Source organism: Rhinoraja longicauda, chromosome 12 (genome assembly GCF_053455715.1).
Source record: "Rhinoraja longicauda isolate Sanriku21f chromosome 12, sRhiLon1.1, whole genome shotgun sequence".
Classification (NCBI taxonomy): Eukaryota; Metazoa; Chordata; class Chondrichthyes; order Rajiformes; family Arhynchobatidae; genus Rhinoraja; species Rhinoraja longicauda.
In genome coordinates, this window is record NC_135964.1 from 46634860 (window position 1) to 46659420 (window position 24561).

Below are 24561 nucleotides of genomic sequence, written 5' to 3' on the forward strand. Positions count from 1 at the left end.
TAAATTACAGCTCCAGAGACCCGGGTTCGATCCTGACTGCGGGTGACGATCTTCCTGTGACCACGTGGGGATTTTTCCGGGTGCTCCAGTTTCCTCCCACATTGCAAAGACATTGGCATTGACATTGGCATTGACATTGGCAAGCTTATTGGCTTCTGTAAATTGCCCCTTCGATGCGAAGGATGCGAAACATAGAACAAGTGTAGTGGTGATCGTTGGTCAGTGTGAACTCAGTGGGCCGAAGGGCCTATTTCCACGCTGTATCTCTAAACTAAACTAAACAAAATGCATTTGCACACTTGGTCATCAGAGAAGAAAACGAGGATATTCATCAGGTTATGTTTTCAGTAGTAGAACATGATCTGAATAATGAATTAATTGTAATTAATACTGTTATTGATTTGTATTGGGTGACCAAGCATTTAAATGAACTGTCCTTTGCTTAGCAATTCTTCCCCAAACTCTTATAGTCATAGAGTCATAAACAACAGAAACAGGCCCTTCAGCCCAACGTCCATGCCAATCATGATACCCCATCTAAGATGGACCATTTGCCTGCGTTTAGCCCAAATTCCCCTAAACCATTCCTTTCCATGTACCTGTCCAAGTGTCTTTTAAATACTGTTATAGTATCTGCCTCAACTACCTACTCTGGCGACTGGTTCCATATACCCACCACCCACTGAGTGAAAACGTTACCCCACAGGTTCGTATTAAATCTCTCTGCGCCTGTTTACTCTGCTATGACTTCCCTAAAATCCAGCCATGACCAAGAATAACCTAATATGTGACTCAATGTCAAACGTTCCCTGTCAGTGAAGCACTCTGTGATATTTCATTGAATTAAACGGTTATAAATTACAAAGTCAACAAATTTGTTGTAGCTTAAAAATATTACACGGGTAATGTGGAGTTAATAAAAAGAAAATATATAACTTCTTGTTTTCTTACTGGTGTCCTAGAATAAGAGAGCTATGTTGTTGTCTTAGTCAAGTAAGCAATGGGGTATCTCCCAAAGGAAGAATCAAATGATTATAGACTTGACCACAGTAATGTTATATATTACTCATGTGTACCCTTTTTAACTAATTATTTACATTTCCTTACCTTGTAACCACCACAAGTCAAACCTGCATTTCTTTTGGCCAGAACACATTTCATGCGCAGAAAGAAGGAACGATCGATTTCATACTCTGGAAAGAAATAGCAAACAATATTATCCAAGGAGTTTCTAAAGCCATTAAGTCATGGCAAGTTATTGTACAAGAGCCGCAGGGCTATTGCAACCACAAAGAATTTATTGTGGTATATATTATTATTTGTTCTCCGGATGTGGTTAGATTTATGGTGCATAATAAACAGAGGTGGACCACTTTAATTCATTAAATATAAAAAACAAAAATATTCCCCATGCATGATATGGAACTATATATGTCAAAGATTACACTTTAGTCTTTAACATTGAAAGCAATCATGTACGTATTTCTTGATCAGGAAGATGCTGATTTAGAGTATTTTAGAGTTTTGGAGCTGCAACTTGGTAACAGGCCTTTTGGCAAACCGAGCCCACGCCGACCATCGATCACCAATTCACATTAGTTCAAAATGATCCCATTTGCCCATTTACTCCCTACAAAATGGGGGCACCTTTTTTTCAAAGGCCAATTAACCTACAAACCCGCACGTCTTTGGGATGCGGGAGGAAACCAGAGCACCCGGAGGAAACCCACATGGTCATAAGGAAAGCACGCAACCTCCACACAGACAGCACCCGAGGTAAGCATTGAACCCAGGTCTCAGGTATAGTGAGGTAGCAGCTCTACCAGCTGTGCCACCCAGTATGAAAACAAGACATTATATTTTTATAATTATTAATTATAATTGTTATTTAAAAAAAAATATTTTTTCTGTTTTTTAACTCCACATTAGCCATACCATTGGAAATCTGCTTGGCCTGGGTTTCCATAAATGCATGCATTTAAATTTTTTTTAAATATAATAACTCAATTGAATAGTATAGGATTGAGGAAAGCAACAATCCTTATGTGTGGTTAGAACATAAATGCAGTTGTGGTGAAGGGTAGGCAAAAGGTGCATGCTGAAGAATTGTATGGGAAGGAACTGAGGCAGAAGGGAATTCTTTAACTTGAGGCCATAATAGTAAACCACAAAAGGAGTTAACTAAGTTGGAAACCTCATATGCTAAGTCTAATGAGGGTGCATCTGGGAAGAAGAGGAGAAAACCTAAAGGGAGATTATAAAACTATTTTTTGGCAATAGTTTAATTCTTTGAGATATTTGTAATGCATTAAGTTTTGTTTATATGAATTTAGCAAACGGATGGATTAGACTTACATGACCATCAATATAAGTTTAAAAAAAAAATTGTCTATGATATGTTGAAAGGCAATAAAATAGTTATTTAAATATTTGTATTCAAAACCAGGGTAGAAGATTCTAAAACTAGAGGACACAAGTTTAAGGTGAGAAGGAAGAAATTTAAAGGAGATCTGAGTGGCAATTTTATCACAGCAAGTGTGGTGGTTGTATAGAATGTGCTGCAAGAGGAAGTGACAGAGGAAGATACGATTACAATGTTTCAAAAGGCATCTTACATGGAGTTGGATAGGAATGGAGTAGAGGGATATGTGTCTAATGTGGGCAAATGGGATTAGAATAATTAGGTTGGCATGGACGATTTGGGCTGATTTCTATGCTGCACAACTCTTTGAGACTGAGTCTATTTAAACACTTTATCCCCCCCAAAAATGTTTTAAAAAAAATCAAGATAATTGATTCCATTCCTCACATTTTTAAACCTCACAAATTAATCGTTTTCTGAACTAGAAATTGGTAAACTAGTTATTGGCATCAGAGTCTTTGAATATCACCCCAAAAAAGACTATCCATTGAAAAACTTGTGAATCTTAATGGTGCCTTTTATTCATTGGCGTTTGGATGTTGTCTGCATCCCAAACAGTACTGTTGGGTTTTGGATGCATCAATCTTGTGTTGACTGGACTGTTAGCACAGATTATTTACCTCAGCAAAAGGTACTGTAAAAGAAAACACAGTTCTAAAATGCCATCAGCTAAAAGAAGCCCAATCTGTATTCCCTAGTTTGTTGTGTAGTACACTGCATGCCTCAGTGATCATAGACCTGTATCTGCCGACTCACACCTGTGTTCCTGACTCTGGCTTTCATTGCAATAACCAAGATAATTGTCTGATAGAAGCATTGATCCCAATTTTTCAGAAGCAAATGCATACCAAGCTGACATTAAACATGCACATAATGGATGTTCTGGATGAGTGCGGTAGATTGCAGGGGAGGTCTTATTTTTAAAAAGAACCCAATATAATCTTTCAAATGGACACAAAATGCTGAAGTAACTCAGCGGGTCAAGCAGCATTGCTGGAGAAAAGTAATAGGTGACATAAGTTCACAGGTTATAGGAGTAGAATTAGGCCATTCGGCCCATCAAGTCCACTCTGCCATTTGATCACGGCTGATCTCTGCCCCTTAATCCCATTTTCTTGCCATAACGCTTGACACGCGTTCTAATCAAGAATTTGGCTATCTCTGCCTTAAAAATATCCACTGACTTGGCCTCCACAGCCCTCTGTTGCAATGAGTTCCACAGATTAACTAGCCTCTGACTAAAGAAGTTCCTCCTCACCTCCTTTCTAAAAGAGCACCCTTTAATTCTGAAGCTACAGTATGACCTCTGGTCCTAGACTCTCCCACCAGTGGAAACATCCTTTCCACATCCACTCTATCTATGCCTTTCACTATTCTGTAAGTTCCAATGAGGTCCTCCGTCAACCTTCAAAACTCCAGCGAGTAGAGGCCCAGTGCTGTTAAATGCTCATCATAAGCTAACCCACTCATTCCTGGAATCATTCTTGTAAACCTCCTCTAGACCCTCTCCAGAACCAGCACACCCTTCCTCAGATATGGGGCCAAAGTTTGCTCATGATACTCCAAATGTGGCTTGACCAGCACCTTATAGAGCCTCAGCATTACATCTCTTCTGACGTTTCAGCTCATTGTATTTACTTCGCTGGAAAAAGGAAACATCTGTTTTTGTGGACAGTGCTTGTTGCTCTAAATATTTACTTGAGAACCACCAATTTTGAATGACTTGGGTTCAAACCTAACCTTAGACTGGTGACTTGCACAGTGGACTTGATCCTTACTTTAATAAAATTACAATCTACACTGGTTAAAGACAATACAGGTTGTTGCTTAGTCCAACTCCTCCACAAGTTGTTTTGAGGTTTCATTGAAGCATTGTTTGCGTAAGATTTGGTTTTATGGCAAGCAGATCGTCATATTTAATGCTATATAGTATAAGAAAATAACTGCAGATGCTGGTACAAATCGATTTATTCACAAAATGCTGGAGTAACTCAGCAGGTCAGGCAGCATCTCGGGAGAGAAGGAAAGGGTGACGTTTCGGGTCGAGACCCTTCTTCAGACTGATGTCAGGGGGGCAGGACAAAGGAAGGATATAGGTGGAAACAGGAAGATAGAGGGAGATCTGGGAAGGAGGAGGGGAAGGGAGGGACAGAGGAACTATCTAAAGTTGGAGAAGTCGATGTTCATACCACTGGGCTGCAAACTGCCCAGGCGAAATATGAGGTGCTGTCCCTCCAATTTCCGATGGGCCTCACTATGGCACTGGAGGAGGCCCATGACAGAAAGGTCAGACTGGGAATGGGAGGGGGAGTTGAAGCGCTCGGCCACCGGGAGATCAGTTTGGTTAATGCGGACCGAGCGCAGGTGTTCAGCGAAGCGATCGCCGAGCCTGTGCTTGGTTTCGCCGATGTAAATAATTCATATTTAATGCTGTTTGATTGTGGAATTGCAGTGGTCTTTGGTGAGTGATGCATGGCCTTAGCAAAAGATTTAAATTAGGTGTGCACTGCCACATTAAAGCGCCATTTTTATTGCTATGAAATGGAACAGGTGTCACTGATTGTGCCAGTTTTAAAGGAGGACACGTTTGTTAATTTGATTGTTGATTCATTCTAATTGGCACCGAGAAACAGAGAAGAAACAGGTGCTGGTGATGGCAGCGCTCCGCAGTCACACGTGTTAACTGTTTCCTGGCATCTCTCTGTTTAGACTCCAGCTGGAGCCTTGCTACTCATGTGCAACTTGACCCAACTCTCCTCTCACATCCAATCCTGATAACAACTATCTTCAACCTCCCTCTTTCCACGCACACAAATGCGCAGATACACACATGCACACACGCACATGTGTGCGCACGCACACATACAGAACAAATATAGAACAATACAGCACTTTAACAGGCCCTTCAGCGCACAATGTTTGTGACGGACATAATGAATGCCAAGACAAACTCTTATCTGCCTGCAAACTAGTCATTAGTTTGGTCATTAGTTTATTGTTGTGTTCCGAGGTGCAGTGAAAAGCTTTGGTTGCGTGCTAACTAGTCAGTGAAGTGACAATACACAATTACAATCGCGCTATCCACAGTGCACAAGATACATGATAAAAGGAATAATCCATATCCCTCCATTCCCTGCACATCCACGTACTTATCCAAAAGCCTCTTAAATGCCACTATCATATCTTCCTCAATAGTGTGTTCCAGGCACCCACCACCCCCTGTGTAAAAAAGCTAGCCCTGCACATCACCTTTAAACTGTGCCCCTCCCATCTTAAGTCTGTGCCCTCTAGTCTTTGATATTTCCACTATGGGAGAAAAGGTTCTGAATATCTACCCTATCTATGCCTCCCATAACTTGATATATTTCAGTCAGGTCTCCCCTCAGCATCCAGTGTCCCAGAGCAAACAAAGTATAAGTCTGTCCAACCTCTCCTTGTAGTTATTACCTACTAATTCACGCACATTTCTAGTCTGAAGAAAGTAAGTGAAAAAGGAAACATAAGTTTCTGTGATAAACATCCTAAGCCACAAGGCCTGAAGTGGTGGAGAGTAGAGGCAGTAATTTGGTGAATCCCTCTTCTAACTGAGTTTATGGAGCATCTCGCCTTCAAGAGTAATGTCTGAAAGTAACTTCAGGTTGAACTGCTGCAACCCAGAGGATTAATATCAGAGTTTCCTTTAAATGTAATGATCTTACATTCTTTTCTGATCGGGTCAATTTGCATGAATGCACATCAGGTGTGTCCTCTGTGCTGTGAACATGCAGTCCTGTTTTCACAGAGCCAACAATGTCTCCACTATGTCTCCCTCCGCTCCCTAATTCTCTCTGTTACTGCCATGTCCTGCACTTCACCAAATGTCATGTTATTGATGCATGAACCACAAATTCTGCGTGAACGATGCCTTTACACAAATTGTGGGCGTCACGGTGGCGCAATGGTAGTGTTGCTGCTTTACAATGTCAGAGACCCGGGTTATACCCTGACTGCAAGTGCTGTCGGTGTGGAGTTTGTACATTAGGGTACCATTTCGGGTCGAGACCCTTCTTCAGACTTCATTTTGGGGAAGGAAGTATTGCGAGTTTTCTATTGGACTTTGTGGAAAAATACCGTTCATTTTTTCCCTCTCAGACGACCTGGCTCCACGTCAGCGAAGAACAGGATAAGTACCCATGTAAAACGGTCAGTGCTGGACAATTCCACCTATAGATTCACTGCCAGGTTCAAGCTTCAAGTCAACGACAGAACGCTTCCCTGAGCCACACCTCCATCAATGTCTTGCTTTCTCTTACATCCCTCCTCTGGTTAATGAGCCCACACGAACCAACCATTGACTTGACTTGATGTGACTTGACTGCACTTGACTTCCATTGATTCCATCCACACTTCATGCTGCCTGGGCAAGGCCACCAGCATAATCAAAGACAAGTCTCGCCCCAGTCACTCCCTCTTCTCTCTCCCATCAGGCAAGAGGTACAGAAGTGTGAAAACACACACCTCCAGATTCAGGGACAGTTTCTTCCCAGCTGTCATCAGGCAACTGAACCATCCAGCAACAATTAGAGGCCGGTCCTGAGCTACTATCTACATCATTGAAGACCCTCGGACTATCTTTGATCGGACTTTACTGGGCTTTATGTTGCACTAAATGTTATTCCCTTTGTCCGGTACCTGCACACTGTGGGCGGCTGAATTGTAATCACGTGTAGTCTTTCCGCTGACTGGTTAGCACGCAACAAAATAGCTGTTTACTGCATCTTGGTACAAGTGACAATAAACTAAACTAAACAACAATTGGATAAAAAAAGCAAAAATATAGTTGAGGCGGGCAGTGGAAGATTTGTGGAAATGTGACATGCATCTTTCAGAACGCAGTGAAGTTTGGAGTCAATTAGTGCTTAACCACGAATAGTCAAGTCAAGTCAAATCAATTTTATTTGTATAGCACATTTAAACACAACCCACGTTGACCAAAGTGCTGTACATCAGTGCAGGTACTAAAAAAGAACATACCTAACAACACAGAGATAAACAGTTTACAGCGCCCCCTCGGAGGGCCTCAAACGCTAGGGAGTAGAAGTAGGTTTTGAGCCTGGACTTAAAGGAGTCGATGGAGGGGGCAGTTCTGATGGGGAGTGGGATGCTGTTCCACAGTCTAGGAGCTGGAACCGCAAAAACGCGGTCACCCCTGAGCTTACGCCTAGACCGCAGGACAGTCAGTAGCCCCAAGTCGGCCGACCTGAGGTACCTGGAGTTTGAGTGGTGGGTTAGAAGAATAGTGGATTGTACACTCGTATTTCATAAAACATTGTTGAACACCATTCCAGCTCACCACTACTTGAAGGGAGAGAAGACCGTGTTTCCCTGAGCATGGGTAGGGGTTGAGCCAGCATCCAATTCTAAGAATGCTCCTCCTAGCTGAAAATCAAGACATGGATATACCAGATAGATTCTGCCTTGCCTTGCACTGGCTTTTGTAACCGTGCAGTTCTTATTTTAAATAACATATCCTATTTCTCAGTTTGGTCATGACTGAAATGTAGCACTTAACTGCAAAAGAAAAGATTTGCAATAATGACCTATTTTGAACAGTAGCCTAGTAACTGAACTAAGTAATCTGGGGATTTAGGTTGTAACTCTGGAGATATGTCTGAATCTTAATGCAACATCTGGTAAATATGAATTCAGTTAATTAAATAATCCTAAACTGAAACAAAAAATACCAGTCATTGTAAAACCCATCTGGTCCATTAATGTCTTAAGGGAAGGAACTCTCCTATCATGGAACATAGAACAATACAGTAGAAACAAGGAATTGCAGATGCTGGTTTACAAAAAAGAAGCAAAGTGCTGGAGTATCTCAATGTGTCAAGGCAATAAACCAGTCTGAGAAAGGGTTTTAATCCGAAATGTCACCTACCCATGTCCTACCGGGATGCTGCCTGACCCGCTGAGTTACCCCATGCAACTTTATGTATTTTTTTGTTGTGGAACAGAATAGTGCATGAACAGGCCCTTCGACCCACAATGTGTGTACTAAACAAAACATCTCATTACTAAATTTGACCTGTATGTGACTCCAGCCCCAAAGATTTGTAGTTAATTGGAGAGGATGTTTGTTTCCACTAGTGGGAGAGTTTAGGACCAGAGGCCATAGGCTCAGAATAAAAGGACATACCTTTAGAAAGGAGATGAGGAGGAATTTTGTTAGCCAGAGGGCAGTGAATCTGTGGAATTCATTGCCGCAGAAGACGGTGGAGGTCAATTCAATGGACGTTTTTAAGGCAGAGATTGACACATTCTTAATTAGTATGGGCGTCAGGGGTAATGGGGAGAAGGTAGGCTGAAATCCGGAGTAGACTTGATGGGCCAAATGGCCTAATTCTGCTCCTATAACCTATGACCTTATGACATCGAAGTTATTTTGTGAGTGTTGCTCAACACGATTTTCCTCAGATTAATCATGGATGGACATTAAATATTGCAACAATTGCATCCAATGAGGGAATTATAAAGAATTATAAAGTATCATGATCTTTCACAAACAGGTGCCAAAACCTGCCATGGGCAATTATTTGAAGTAAATATTGTTATATCTGCAAAACACATTGAATGTTTGATATACACAAATGTCCAATGGATAGAGGATAGATCATTGAGGGAATTATTTTGACTGGAAAACTGCTTTGAATGTTATAAACCCTTTAACTGATGCCTGAATCAACCTCTGTTTGCTGCAAAACAGATAATGTGGATGTCTTGATAGACACAAAATGCTGAAGTAACTCATCGGGTCAGGCAGCATCTCGGGAGAAAAGGAATAGGTGACATTTTGGATTTCGACCCAAAATGTCACCTATTCTTTTTCTCCAAAAGATGCTGCCTGACCCGTTGAGTTACTCCAGCATTTTGTATCTATCTTTGGCGTACATCAGCATCTACAGTTTGCAGTGAATGAAGAAGGGTCTCGACCCAAAACGTCACTCATTCCTTCTCTCCAGAGATGCTGCCTGTCCCGCTGAGTTACTCCTGCTTTTTGTGTCTATCTGCAGTTCCTTCCTACCCAAGGTAGAAGTCTTTGTGAATTGCTTTGGATGTAAGCCTCCATCACCCAAATCCCGAGAGGGATTTTAAGTCACAACTTTCCGACTCACAATCAAGAATTCTACTGATTAAGCCAAGTTGATTAATGTTAACATGTAAGACATCTGGAAGGAAATAATGAATATTTTTAAAGATTCATTATCGTTTCTCACCCACACACATAGGGTGGTGAATGCCCAGAATATGCTGTCTGGGATGATGGTGGAGGCAGATGTGATAGTGGCATTTTGGATATACAATGAATGGAGGGATATGGATCATGTGGAGGCAAAGAAGACTAGTTTAACTTGGCATAATGTTTGGAGCGGACATTGTGAGCCACAGGGCCTGTTCCTGTACTGCACTGTTCTATGTTCTATGCTGTGAAAGGAAGCTGACTGAGTTTCAAGATAATGGTTGATGTTCAATAAGTGCAAGTTCTGGAAAGTTTAAATGAAATGATAACAGGGAAATGCAGAGCGTTAATTTCTGGCAGTAACTTTGGTAACAGCTTCTTTGATTTCTGCTTTATCGCATTTTAAAAAAAAAAATAATAATTGACTTGAGTTTTGTTAGTAACTAAGAGCTATATCCTACACGCTAAGAGTTGAGCCCTACCCTGCTTGGGCCATTAATTTTCAAAATATGTTGTTTGCGGAGAAATGGTACCTTGCAGTAGGTGAGGATGGAGAGGTTGGTGAGCTGTGAGGACTGCAGTCATCTCATCGTGATCGGAGGGATGAATATACTCGTAAATGCTGTTCCCAGTTAGCTCCACCTGGTAAAGTAAAACATATTCAGAGCATTCTGAAGTATACAAACATATCATCTCAGTTTTAGAGATATAGCATTGAAACAGGCCCTCCCTCCCACCAAGTACACACCAACCATCAATTACCTGTACACGAGTTCTATGTTCTCCCACTTTTGCATCATATACACTAGGCGCAATTTAGAGAAGCCAATTAACTCATAAATCATGTCTTTGGGATGTGTGAGAAGACCAGAGCACACAGAGAAAACTCACGCCATCTTTGGGAGAATGTGCAAACTCCACACAGACAATGCCCGTAGTCAGGATCCGGGTCTCTTCTGTTGTGAGGCAGTGACTGTTCTAAATGTGCTACTGCAGCATCTGATGGTTGGTTGGAAGTTGAAAACATTGTGTAACGACAGTATGGATGTTCCTTCACAGTTGTGGTTGAGGCAGATCATATTGTAAACGGAATTGAACATCTCCCTGCCAAATCTTGGTGAACATCTTGATCGGCCAGATACATTTAGGTCAACCTAAGGCCAAATTTACCCACTCCACCTCCAGCCTTTTAATTTATAAATGAAGAATGTGGCAAGCATCACAGATGATGTGATGGGGACACAGTGGCACAGTTTCTTTTGGACGAGGTGTCAAATAGGTCTCCATTGGAGATAAAATTCACAGATACAATTTTAAAGAAGAAACAATGAGTTATCTCCAGTTATGGTTAATGTTTAACCCCAGTCAAAATTTCTAAAATGGATTATTGGGTTATCATCTCGTTGTTTTTTTTGTGAGAACTGGTTTTGCACAAATAGGCTCTCATCTTTCCTATATTACAACAGCGAATGCATTTCAGAGGAGCATTTTTCTAGCTCCTCGGGTCTAGGGTCATAGGGTCATTCTTCTGAAAGTGTTATTAAAAGTACTATATAAAGCACTTCAGTACTTTCAGCTTTTGTTTTTTGAATGGAGAAACAAGTCTAGTTTGCAAAGCCGTAAAGAACACCAACTATTCTCTGCCAGTTAAAAGCTAAAATTTTCTTTCAAGTAGAAATGCATTACCATGTTTGACATTATACTAAGTTCAACAGGTGGCCGAGAAACAACTTGGCACGATACAACAAATTACTTGCAGCAGAAAGGTGCACCCTTGGGCATAGATTCTCAACTTTGCTTAAAAATTTTGCAGTTAGGCTCTTTGCTCAAGTTTGATCAGCCATTTCAATTCAAAACATATGATTCAATCTGGGTTGTGGATATCATGAGCAATTTTGCAAGTTAAATCCAAATTTATTTTTGAAACAGAACTCGAATCTTAAATTCCACTTCCAGATGAATTAAATGTTTAAAGAATAACGTATACAGAAATGGCAGCAAATTTCCAATCTTGTTTTCACATGAAACTCGCATTTATAGTTTAGAATGTAAAGTTGCACTTCATAGTTGAGAAGCTTAATTTTTATCATTACAGGAGGCTATTTTGCAGATAACATTATTTGTGCACTAAAATGCACTATGTCTCTTTTCTAATTACTGCACATAAATTTCTTTCATTGACTGAGTAATAAGTCTTTACCTGAGGCCTAGAGTCCCTTTCCCCTGAACAGTAGGTGCATTTTAGTTTTAGGTTTAGTTTAGAGACATAGCATGGAAACAGGCCCTTCAGCCCAACAAGTCCATGCTGACCATCGATCGAACAATCACACTAGTTCCATGTTATTCCACTTCCTCATCCATTGACGACACATTTGGGGCAATTTACAGAGGCCAATGAATGGACAAGTCCGCATGTCTTTGGGATGTGGGAGAAAACCAGAGCACCTGGAGAAAACCCACGCGCTCACAGGGGAAACGTGCAAACTCTGCAAAGAGAGCACCCAAGGTCAGGTTTGAACTGGGTCTCTGGTGCTGTGAGGCAGCAGTTCTACCTGCTGTATCACTGTTTTGAATTTAGTTTAGAGTTACAGCATGGAAACCGGCTCTTTGACCCATTAGGTCCATGTTTCCATCACCCTTTTACACTAGTTTTATGTTGTTCCACTTTCTCACTCTCAACACACTAGGGAGGCAGTTGTAGACATGGCTTTCTGCTACTTAATTAGTGCAGACTTGTATCCTCACATTCATTTACCTGCCTTTCCTTCACAGTTCCTTGATACTTTTATCTAAATATCAACATTTTGAAAGCCCACAGCTGTTTTAGTAATTTGGAGAGAGCACCAGTTGCTGGCTATTGTTGCTGTAAACAATGCTTTACCATTTTTGCAGTACTGCAAATGGGTGCTAACCAAGACCCCATGAAACTGAAAAGAATGGAAATGTCAAAAAACTCCGCAGTTGTTGACCTGTCATCAGCAACCCAAAGAAACTTCATCAACATGTTCCATTTATATTTCAGATAAAATAATGTATTTCTGATAAAATGGCAGAGATTTTTTTTGGCCAGTGTAGGGGAATGGTTGAGCAGGCTAGGACTCTGTTCCGTGGAATGCAAGAGGGTGAGGGGATGATCTTATAGAGGTCTACACAATTGTGAGGGGAATAGATTGGGTAAACACAGAGTCTCTTGCCCTGAGTTGGGGAATGAAAAACAAGAGGGTATAAGTTTAAGCAGACGGGGAAAAGATTTAATAGAAACCTGAGGGGTAACTTTTTGGCACAAAGGGTAGTGGGTGTATGGAATGAACTGCCAGAGGAGGTAGTTGAGGCTGGCTCACAATGATTGAAAAGGATTTTGATAGGATAGGCTAGGTCTAGAGGGTTAGGGATCAAGCAAGGGACTAGTGTAAATGTGCCCTGTATGTCTGTCTCTATTTACTGTATCTACAGTTTTTGCTTTTCTATGAAATTCCTGCTGCATTCTGAAGAAATGTTGTTGCCTGAAATATGGCTGCCCATTCTCCTTTCACAGTTGCTGGCTGATCTGCTGTGTGTCCAACATTTTCTGCGTGAGTGTGTTTTTCCCTCCAAGTTTCAGATTTCCAGCATCTGCCAGTTGCTTGCTTTTCTGATATATATTTGGGGAGTTTGTTGATAGTTCATGGGATCATGGAGCTGAAAACATTGCCATGATTTTTCACCCCCCCCCCCTCAGATGCTGGCCGGTAATACAGTCATAACAGCATGGAAACACAGTCTGGTGAATATTTGCAGCATTTTCCGTATTTCTCTCTAAAAAATGCCCATGACTGGTGACGAGATAGTCAGTTTAGTTTATTGTCACGTGTACCGAGGTACGGTGGAAAACTTTTGTTGCGTGCTACCCAGTCAGCAGAAAGACGACACTAGATTACAATCGAGCCATTTACAGTGTACAGATACATGATAAGGGAATAACGTTTAGTGCAAGGTAAAGCCAGCAAAGTCCAATCAAGGATAGTCCGAAGGTCACCAGATAGTAAGTAGTTCAGCACTGCTCTCTGGTTGTGGTAGGATGATTCAGCTGCCTGATAACAGCTGGGAAGAAACTGTCCCTGGATCTGGTAGTTAATAGTCATTAACTAGTTGGTGTAAAATAAGGTTGTTGGAAATGATATATTTTGCTTTAATTTCAACACGCCTTGAAACCTAGCAACTAGATGGAAGCAATGTTTAGAATAAAAGGACATTGCATTCCACCAGAAGGGATTGACACTTGAGTGGAAATGTTGCATGTATAACCATCTGGCTTGAGACGGTGAGATTTCTTCCAGACACAGAGGCTGAGAAAGGGTTCGGTTTGGAACTAACCCGCAGATCACATTAGCATGTGAAAAGTAAAAAGGCACTTTGATCCTTCATTTCAAAATCTGAGGGTCAAAATAAAGATTGGACAGGTCGCGGCTTAACACCTAGTGTACAAATTATTTTGTTCAATGGGTCAACCGATTAGATTAGGAATCCCTTTTCTTTAAAAAAAAACATTAACTAAAAATGAAGCGATGAAAACTGAAGTAAAAAATACATGGAAATAAACTGCAACGTGCAATCGTGGGATTCGAGTAATCTCTCGACTTGCCATGTTTGTAAAATATCGGGCGAGTTTGGGAATATAAACGGCAGCAGAAACTAGTGCTGCGGGAAACGTACATCTGGTGAAAAGCTGCGCATTCTTGAGCGAATTCTGTACCAATGCACCATAAATGTCGGAGAAAGTTGGGAGACTGCGGGTCACATTCCCTTCTATTAAATTTGGAGAAAAAAAATAGGACTTGCGTATTTGTATCAGTTTTATAACTTACAACGGGCAAGTCATTTCGTCCGTCCATATTCTCTTGCAGCCTAAGCACCTACGGTTCGATCAATTAATAATGTGCAAACAAAAGTAAAATAACTGTGATTTGTTCGGCCCTGTGTTCATTTAAAGTTGTCAAAAAAATATAGAGGAATTAAAATGCCAGGAAATGTGGAGTTACCACTTGAAAGAAGGATTGAAGATTGCGAGGGGACATTCTTTGAACAGAAAGCTTTTCCAAATATTAGCTCGCCCCGTTCCAACAATGGAGACTCTGATCATCTCCATAAATGGTTATCTTGCTTTATTTCTGTGGCAACCCGCTAATTTCTCTGTGCAACCTTTTCCTACTGATTATACAATTGGGAATATTTGCAGGCATGCTGGTCCTATAAGGCTTTTCTTTTTTCCTTTTTTTCCGGCATTTGCTGTTCAAATATAACATTCGATTTAGCTGTTGTTTTGTTTTGATGGGGGTGCAATTGACAAATAGATTAACGACTCTAGCGGGGTACAAAAACAGCAGTCCCGAAACGCATGCAATGTCCGAATAAACGGTTCCTTACCTGAGACAACCCTAAATGGACCGAGGCGGTTTCCGAAATATACATGATTTTGCCATCGGACGCTACGACGAAAACAAAGCCATCTAGAGTCTGAAACGCACAGCAAGTAAGAGAGAAATCGCTATCAGTCAGCACATTGTACATTAACAGCATGTCTTACTGCACTGGCCACGGCATATTACAATGATATTAGTCCAATGCAAAATAGCTCAGTGCGGAGATCAATAATTATATCTCAAATAGGAATTGTCGTACTAAATTATTTGAGATGTGGAAACATAAAGCAAGGCAGAGTGGTAAATAATTTCTGTCCTTTGCATTCGCCTGAACCTGCATTTCTGTAGGAAGGAAGTGCAGATACTGGTTTACATCCAAGATAGACACAAAAAGCTGGAGTAACTCAGCGGGTCAGGCAGCATCTCTGGAGAACAAAACAAATAGGTGACGTTTCGGGTCGAGACACTTCTTTCGACTGAGAATCAGGGGAGAGGGAACCGAGAGATGTGAAAAGGTACATCGAGCAAATTAATGAAAGATGTGCAAAAAGACAGACCGGATCCACCAAGGAAAGGTGGAGCCCACAATGGTCCATTGTTGGCTGCGGGGAAGGTGATAATGAGTAATACAAACCGTGAACGCCGTATTTCTGGCCTGTTGCACTGCCGACTGGTCTGTCCGCTTACACATTGCTGACACGTATTTACAGAGCAAGCAGACTGGTAGACAGTACTGCAGTGTAGGAAGGAACAGCAGATGCTGGTTTACACCGAAGATAGACACAAAATACTGGAGTAACTCAGCGGGACAGGCAGCATCTCTGGAGACAAGGAATGGGTGATGTTTCGGGTCGAGACCCTTCTGAAGAATCTCCAGAGATGCTGCCTGTCCCGCTGAGTTACTCCAGCATTTTTGTGTCTATAGACAGTACCACAGGCCTGACGTACGGGTGGCGTGAAATGCAATGGACACTTTCTTTCAGTTCCGTTACCTGGAGTAAGTGGGATCCTAATTCTCTTGCCATATTGTCCAGGGGACTTACACGACTCGCCTGTCCCCAAGCGTCTCCCAGACCTGTTTGAGAAACAACAAGGTTTCATCAGCAGTTTTCAAACGATTTCAGTTGTTAACTCTAGATGGTGAAAACGACCAGACAGAAACATTATGTTTGATGAATTTATGGCGGCTCGTTAGTTAATAACCTACACATTCTGCAAAAACAAACTTTGGGGAATGTTCGCACACTTTATTATTTATTGGGGCAGTGCGGTGGCGTAGCGGTAGAGTTGCTGCCTCCCAGCGCCAGAGACCCAGGTTCGATCCTGACTACGGGTGCTTGTCTGTACGGAGTTTGTACGTTCTCCCCGTGACCTGCGTGGGTTTTCTCCGAGACCGTCGGTTTCCTCCCACACTCCAAAGACTTACGGGTTTGTAGGTTAATTGGTATAAATGTAAAATTGTCCCTCGTGTGTGCAGGGTAGTGTTAATGTGCGGGGATGGCCGGTCGTTGGGACTTGCTGGGCCGAAGGCCATGTTTCCGCGCTGTGTCTCTAAACCAACAACTAAATTTGCCGACACGCCCTGGTTAGTTTCGCTCACCGTATTTCGCTAGAGAATATTTTCCATTCTCTTTGTTTAACATAGATTCGCAAGGTTGCTACCGAACCTGCTGTGATTATACGCTCGGTTCAATTGTATTTTATTGTCACGTCTACGAGGTACAGTGAAATTCATGTTTGCTTTCCAGTTCAGTACAAGTATCACCATACATACGCACGGAGATACCTCTTATATAAGCATCTCAGATAGAGTACAAGTGTACAGCAGTAGTATATTGAGACAGTGTTCAGAGTGGCCAGTTTTGGGCGCTGCACATTTGGAAGGTGGTGCATGTTAGGATGCTATGTGTTTCAACGGCGTTTAATGCTCTCTATAAATGAATATTTATCATGCACATAGCATTTATATTGATCTGGCAGCATCCGTAAATTGAATTGATGTAGGCAATGTTCCACGTAGCGACCCTTCTTCAGTCGGCCTATCCATACACTTCCCAGATGATGCCCGATCAGCTGAGTTCTTCCAGCACTTTGTGTTTTGCTCAAGATTCCAGCATCTGCAGTTCCTCGTGTCTCGGTATTTTTTACTGGTGTTAGTTTTAACACGCATGTCTCCGTGGTTGAGGGCAGTGTGTAAATGCGTATTTTCTTGGACATATAAGGCTGCAATGCGTTACTGCGCGTGTGTATATTAGTTTAGTTTACTTTAGTTTTGAGATTCAGTGCGGAAACAAGCCCGTTGGCCCACGGAGTCCTCGCCGACCAGCGATCACCGCCACGAACACGATCCTACACACACTAGGGACAATTTACAATTGTACCAAGCCAATTAACCTTTGTCCGTCTTTGGAGTGTGGGAGGAAACCGGAGATCCTGGAGAAAACCCACGCAGGTCACGGGGAGAACGTACAAACTCCGTATAGACAGCACCCATAGTCAGGATCGAACCCGAGTCTCTGGCGCTGTAAGGCAGGAACCCCACCGCTGAGCCACACTGTGCTGTGTGGTGCAGATGTGATTCGTCTCTGTGTTTTTTGGTGTTCACGGAGTGCATTTGCGTTTAAAAGGCGAGCGCATCTATTGTGAATTCCATCAACTGATTGTATCATTAAATCCATTGTCAGAGGGGGGAACGCGTGTATTGGAATGCAGGTAAAGCGGGATATGTACTCCATGCTCTATTTCATTTAAACTTGAGCTCGAAACCACATTTTTGGTCCATTCCCACTGTGCAAAACAAAAAAATAAATCGACCATTCGAACAACCCCATCCAACACATGTACCATTAACTCTTCGGCCAAAGATGGACACAACATGCTGGAGTAACTCAGCGGGTCAGGCAGCATCACTGGGGAAAGGGAATATGTGATGTTGCGGGTCGAGACCCTTCTTCAGACTGAGAGTCAAACTAGGAGAGGGAAACTAGAGGCATGAAAATGTACAGAACAAATCAGAGCCTAAATCAACTCAGCCCCTCTGCGATCTCTCTCTATCCGGCGGTCCCGACGCTTCACAGAGGAATCCGTGCATCAACTAAGAAACATCGGCTGAGATTGTGTTATGTTTTGGAAAGGAGGGTGCTGTGCTCTCTCTTGTATGCTGTTAGACCGCACATGCTCTTAACATCGCGGTTCTCCCAGCTGTTAATTTCTGCCGTCACGGTCTGCTAGCCCGCACTGCCACAATCCAAATAGCTTGGATGTGGCTTTGTAGCCAACCACTCTGATATAATAACGGGTTTTCATGTTGACTTTGAGTGTGAGATTCGCTATATTACTTCCGAAGAAGCAATTCGGTCTGAAGCAGGGTCTGCTGTCCATCCCCCCCGCAGACGCTGCCTGTCCCGCCGAGATGAGAAAGTTTTTTTTTCACACAGAGAGTGGTGAATCTGTGGAACTCTCTGCCACAGAAGGTAGTTGAGGCCAGTTCATTGGCTATATTTAAGAGGGAGTTAGATGTGGCCCTTGTGGTTAAAGGGATCAGGGGGTATGGAGAGAAGGCAGGTACGGGATACTGAGTTGGATGATCAGCCATGATCATATTGAATGGCGGTGCAGGCGCGAAGGGCCGAATGGCCTACTCCTGCACCTATTTTCTATGTTTCTATGTCCTCCAACACTCTATGTTTTGCTCAAGATTCCAGCTTCAACCGCCTCTAAATCTAGATTTACAGTCATAGAGTTATACAGCGTGCAAACAGGCCCCTCGGCTCAACTTGCCTGCGCCGACCAACATGCCCCATCTGCACTAGTCCCACCTGCCTGCGTTTGATCCATATCCTTCTACACCTACCCAATCCACGCACCCGTCTAAATGTTCCTTAAAATTTGCGATAGTACCTGCCTCAAGTACCTCCTCGGCAGTTTGTTCCATAAAACCACGACCCTATGTGTAAAAAAGTTACTCCTCGGTCCCTATTCAATCTCCCCCCCTTCCCCCCCCCTCACCTTAAACCTATGGCCAATATGTTACTTATTAATTTGCGAAGTGAAAGAAAATGGTAGACTCCATTAATCGGCGGATGCTTCAATATCATACATAGATATATGGCTGATGCACAATAATAGATTATATTCACATCTGTAGATATACACATTTTAGATATTGGAGTGAGAATTCCAAAATCCCAATGTTCACTTCTACCACCATCGCCCGCACAGTTCACCCTCAGTACTCCAGAACCCGCCCAATGTTTTTTTCCCATCCTCTCCCACACCCACGCCCTTCTACCACCGAAGATAGACACAAAATGCTGGAGTTACTCAGCGAGACAGGCAGCATCTCCGGAGAGGAAGAATGGGTGTTGTTTCGGGTCGAGACCCTTCCGATCAGTCTGAAGAAGGGTGTTGTCTCGGCCCGAAACGTCACCCATTCCTTCTCTCCGGAGGTGCTGCCTGTCCCCGTTGCTGAGTTACTCCAGCTTTTTGTGTCTGTCTTCGGTTTAAACCAGCTTCTGAGGTTCCTTTCCACACATTCCCTCTCCCACTGAGGTGGACATTGGCAGTGCGCGCACGGGAAACACCAGCGCCTGCCTGCAAGGTGCCGCAGAAATCCCTCGCAGCTGCGAGCTGGACATCTTGTCCTGAGCTAAAAGTCCCGCAACTCTGCACCCAGCAACAGCAGAGGAGTCCAAGGATAATTTAAGGACGCGGCTCCCCACCAACTTCTCGGGGGGACCGAGAAAGGCGCGGTAGAGTTCCTCCCTTACAGCGTCAGAGACCCTGGATCGATCCTGACCACGGGTACAGAGTTTGTGCGTTCTCCCTGTGACCGGCGTTGGTTTTCTCCGGGATCTCCGGTGTCCTCTAATACTCCAAAGGCTTGTAGGTTAGTTGGCTTGAAGCCGACGGGCCTGTTTTCCGCGCCGAATCTCTAAACTAAACTAAAACCCACGCGGTCATAGGGAGATGGTATCTGTAGTCAGGATCGAACCCGGGGCTCTGTCGCTGTAAGGCAGCAACTCTACCGCTGCGCCACTGTGCTGCCCCTGATATCGGCCTGAAACTGACAGACGAAGGTTCGGGTCGGGACCCTGCATCATACTGATCGGAGTAAGGAGGTGAAAGCTGGAAACGAGAGGTGGGATCGGGACAAAACCTGACAACTTACTCTGGCGTTCAATGTCTACCTTAAGTGATAGGTGACTACAAATGAGGGGGAGGGGGGGGGGGTGATTGGCAGATATCATGTACTCCACCAATTTGCACATCAACCCCTCCATTTACCTGTATCCACCTACAATTTGCAGTCTTTCCCCAGCCCCAACTCACTTTGTCAGTCTCTACCCCCCCCCCCCCCTCCCGCCCCCTCCAATCAGTCTGAAGAAGGATCTCGACCCGTATCTGTCCCACCACAGATGCTGCCTGACCCGCCTGAGTTCTTCCGGCACTTTGTGTTTCGCGTTTTTATTGTTTCCGATTGCGGTTTTAAATATCCAATTATCTTCTAGCAAAAACATCAGATAATATTTTGACCCACGGTTTCCAGCCTCCTCGTGGTTATTCATAGGCCAGGCACCGTTTGGTATTGGTATGGTCTCTATATGTGAAAGTTTCTTTTAATTCAGTTTATCGGATTGAATCGTTCAAAACCAATGAAGATGGGCGGCACAGCTACAACCACATGGCGCCACAGACCCGGGTTCGACCCTGACTACAGGAGCTTGTCTGTACGGAGTTTGTACGTTCTCCCCGTGAACTGCGTGGGTTTTCTCAGAGATCTTCGGTTTCCTCCCACACTCCAAAGACGTACAGGTTTGGCTTGGTATAAATGTAAAATTATCCCTGGAACCTGTTGTGTTGTGTTAATGTGCGGGGGTTGCTGATCGGTGCGGACTCGGTGGGTCGAGGACCCTGTTTCCGCTCTGTATCTCTGTAAACTAAACTAATGAACCTGGGATGTGATGGCCCTGATTGTCAAGTCTAAAACAGCACAACCTACAACACCACAACCTGCAGATAGACACAAAATGTTGCAGTAACTCAGCGGGACAGGCAGCATCTCTGGAGAGAAGGGATGGGTGCCGTTTCGGGTCGAGACCCTTCTTCAGACTAACTACAGACAATAGACAATAGACAATAGACAATAGGTGCAGGAGTAGGCCATTCGGCCCTTCGAGCCAGCACCGCCATTCAATGTGATCATGGCTGATCATTCTCAATCAGTACCCCGTTCCTGCTTTTTCCCCCATACCCTCTGACTCCGCTATCCTTAAGACCTTTATCTAGCTCTCTCTTGAATGTATTCAGAGAATTGGCCTCCACTGCCCTCTGAGGCAGAGAATTCCACAGATTCACAACTCTCTGACTAAAAAAGTTTTTCCTCATCTCTGTTCTAAATGGCCTACCCCTTATTCTTAAACTGTGGCCCCTGGTTCTGGACCCCACAACCTACAACCCCACAGCTCACAACCTACAACCCCACAACCTATAACCTACAGACCTCACAACCTATAACCCCCGGTACCAAGGAGGAAGCTTTAGACAAGAGAGAGAGAGAGAGAGAGAGAGAGACGCGCCCACCGATGTTTCTATCGTTTGATCGCACTCTGACGACCAATAATGTTATTGGATTGTGGAGGTGCTGCAGCCTGAATAATTTAACGGTCAGGTTATTTGTGTGCGTCCATGTGACCATGATGTAGCTCCCATTTTGTATCGCCTTTCACTTCACTTGACGCAAACCCCATCAGTCCCGCACGATTTTTCTTGTTTGCTGTTTAGTAACTCCTGCCTTCCAACCCTTCGCTTGAGTCCCCAACCGCAACTGTTCCCCACTAAGTGCTCATCCAAAACCGGCGACATGTGGTTTTCTTGGCTCTCTAATTTGTTTCCAAAGTCAGTTGGAGGTTAACCTCTTCCGTCACCGCAGACGCTGCCTGGCCTGTTAAACATTGTCAGGATCCTGTGGATTTCATTCGGATTTCCTTCACCGGGACGCTTGTCCTGCCGGCCGAATTAACCAGCACAGCCGAAGAAGAAATGTGTAGGAAGGCGCTGCAGATGCTGGTTTACACCGAAGATAGACACAAAATGTTGGAGTAACGCAGCGTGTCAAGCAGCATTTCTGGAGAGAAAAAAATAGGTGACGATTCGGGTCGCAACCCTTTTTCAGTCTGAAGAAGGGTTCTTACGCGCAACGTCGCCTATTCCTTTTCACCAGGGATGCTGCCTGACGCGCTGAATCACTCCAGCGTTTTTTTAAATCTATCTACAGTCGAAGAAGAGCCGGCAGTGCTGTCTTCTGCGCTCTTTCCAAATAACATAGCTTAGGTCTACCTGTACTAATGTGTAGGATGGAACTGCAGATGCCAGTTTACATCGAAGAGAGACGTTTCGTCACCCATTCCGTCTATCCAGAGATGCTGCCTGTCCCGCTGAGTTACTCAAAATAATTGTGTCTATCTAGCTGCACTAATCACTGATTAGACCACACTTGGCGTGCTGTGTGTAGTTCCAATCGCCCATCTACAAGGAAGATGTGATCGTGTTGGAAAGGGCGCGGGAGAGATTATCCAGGATGTAATCGGGACTTGGGGGCTTGAGTTATGGGGAGAGGCAGGGACTTTTGAGTTTTAGCATAGGAGGCTGAGGGTTGGCCTTAATGAAGTATACACAATCACGAGGCGGTAAAGTGAACACTTGCAATCTTTTGTCCAGGTAGAGCGATCTCAGAGCAATCTTGTTTTAGTAATCTAAGACTAGAGGGCATAGGCTTAAGTAGAGGGGCGGGGGGGGGGGGGGGGGGTATAAAGGGACCCCAAGGCAAATTTGTCCCTCAGAATGTGATCCTTATCTCTAACGAACTACCAGAGGAAGCTATATAAGCGAGTTCAACAGACATTTGGACAGATATCTGGATAGGAAGGGTTTCGGATGGAACTGCAGATGCTGGTCTAAATCTGCAGAAAGGTCTCGACCCGAAACGTCACCCATTCCTTCTCTCCAGAGGTGTTGCCTGCCCAGCTGAGTTACTCCAGCATTTTGTGTCTACCTAGGAAGGGTTTAGATAGATATGAGCCAAATGCAGACAAATGGGACTTGCCAAGAGGGACAAATTGATCGGCAATGACATGTGATCCATCTCTATATATAGAAACTTCTAAAATAATCTTATATAGAAAATAAAATATCTCATTCGTCTTTTTATCAACGTAATTAACCTCCCTTGCTGCTTTTTACGGATTGGAGGGCTTACGTTGAAAGACCTCCCCACCCCTCCGCGTCCCCCATACCTGTTCGTATAAACTCAACTAATTTGTAATATAAAAACATCAAACTGTAAATGCCAGACATTTGAAATTAAAGCAGGAAATGATGGAAACACTCAACAGGCCAAGCAGTATCTGTGGAGAGAGAAGCAAGAGTCGTAGTTTCAGGTCGATGAGTTTCAGGTCGATGAGTTCACAGTAAGGCACATGTCACCAAACTGAATTCCACTTGGCCCTTTTTCGCCCAATTCACCAGACTATCGTCATTTTCCTGAAAGATAAAAACCTTTCTCCTCTTTGTCAACCACACAACTAACTACTTTTCTAATCAACTGACACTGATTTAGATTGGTTACAATTATCACGTTCGTTACTCTTAAATGTAAAATCATGAATATATGTGACAAAAAAGCAAGGCCTGAGTACTGAACTCAGTATTATGGAATCCAACTGCTAACAGCATTTCAAAGCCAAAAATATAATTTGTTTACTTTCACTGAACCAGTTTTAAATTCAATTTTCCCTTCTTCCTTGGATTCTCCGACCTTACATTATTTGAACTGCTAGTTGCAAGTCAAAATCCTTGTTGACCGAAACAAATCTATTCTCCCCATTATCCCCCCCCGCTTAAAAATCACCAGGCAGATTGAATCATATCTTAGCATATCCATGCGGACTAACGGGATAAAACAGCCCATTTCGAATGATTCTGATTATTATCCATCACCAGAGTTAAACTAGGCGCTCAGAAATTATTCCGTTTTATCTCTCTCCGGGTTGAAATGTCGCTGTGTGTGATGAGAAGTTCTCAAATTCTTTGTAGCCAGGGTCGATTTGGGAAAGAGTTTGCTACGAACCGCAACAAAAAACAAGGTTCTCCTGAATGCAATTTAGGAATCCGTGCCCTGTACACCTTTTCACACAAATTACATTCCAATTAATCTTTTTATTTTGTTTCACCGAAGTCGGCAACTCCCTACTTTTGCACCCCCCTTTCTCTATCTCCACAATAAAACGTGAACCTTGCATTTCAATTCAACGATGATATATAATGCTCCTACATCTCTACCTACAATTTAAATTTCCTTATTTTTATTTAATGGGCTGAAATGTATGGAACTGCTGACCTGCGTTCTGGTTAGACATGCTGTAGTACATCATTTACAGGTGTTTTACAGCTCATCTGCTTTAATCTTAACATTTAGTGAATACAAACTTGTGATCTGAGTTATTGCAAAATAATGTCCGGAA

The 24561-nt window shown here is 43.2% G+C and overlaps 2 protein-coding genes across 2 annotated transcripts in view; one reads left to right on the forward strand and one right to left on the reverse strand.

Annotated features, from left to right (window-relative positions):
- The window catches only part of hlcs (holocarboxylase synthetase (biotin-(proprionyl-CoA-carboxylase (ATP-hydrolysing)) ligase)), a 197445-nt gene that overhangs the window by 136238 nt on the left and 36646 nt on the right, over positions 1–24561 (forward strand). The gene's annotated exons all lie outside the window — the stretch shown is intronic.
- Positions 1–24561, reverse strand: part of sim2 (SIM bHLH transcription factor 2) — a 75884-nt gene that overhangs the window by 24258 nt on the left and 27065 nt on the right. The window contains exons 2-5 of the mRNA XM_078408789.1: positions 16033–16115; positions 15045–15134; positions 10175–10283; positions 1108–1193 (exon numbers count right to left, since the gene is read on the reverse strand). Of these exons, the coding sequence (XP_078264915.1) occupies positions 1108–1193; positions 10175–10283; positions 15045–15134; positions 16033–16115 (368 nt within the window). The remainder of the gene's footprint in view (positions 1–1107; positions 1194–10174; positions 10284–15044; positions 15135–16032; positions 16116–24561) is intronic.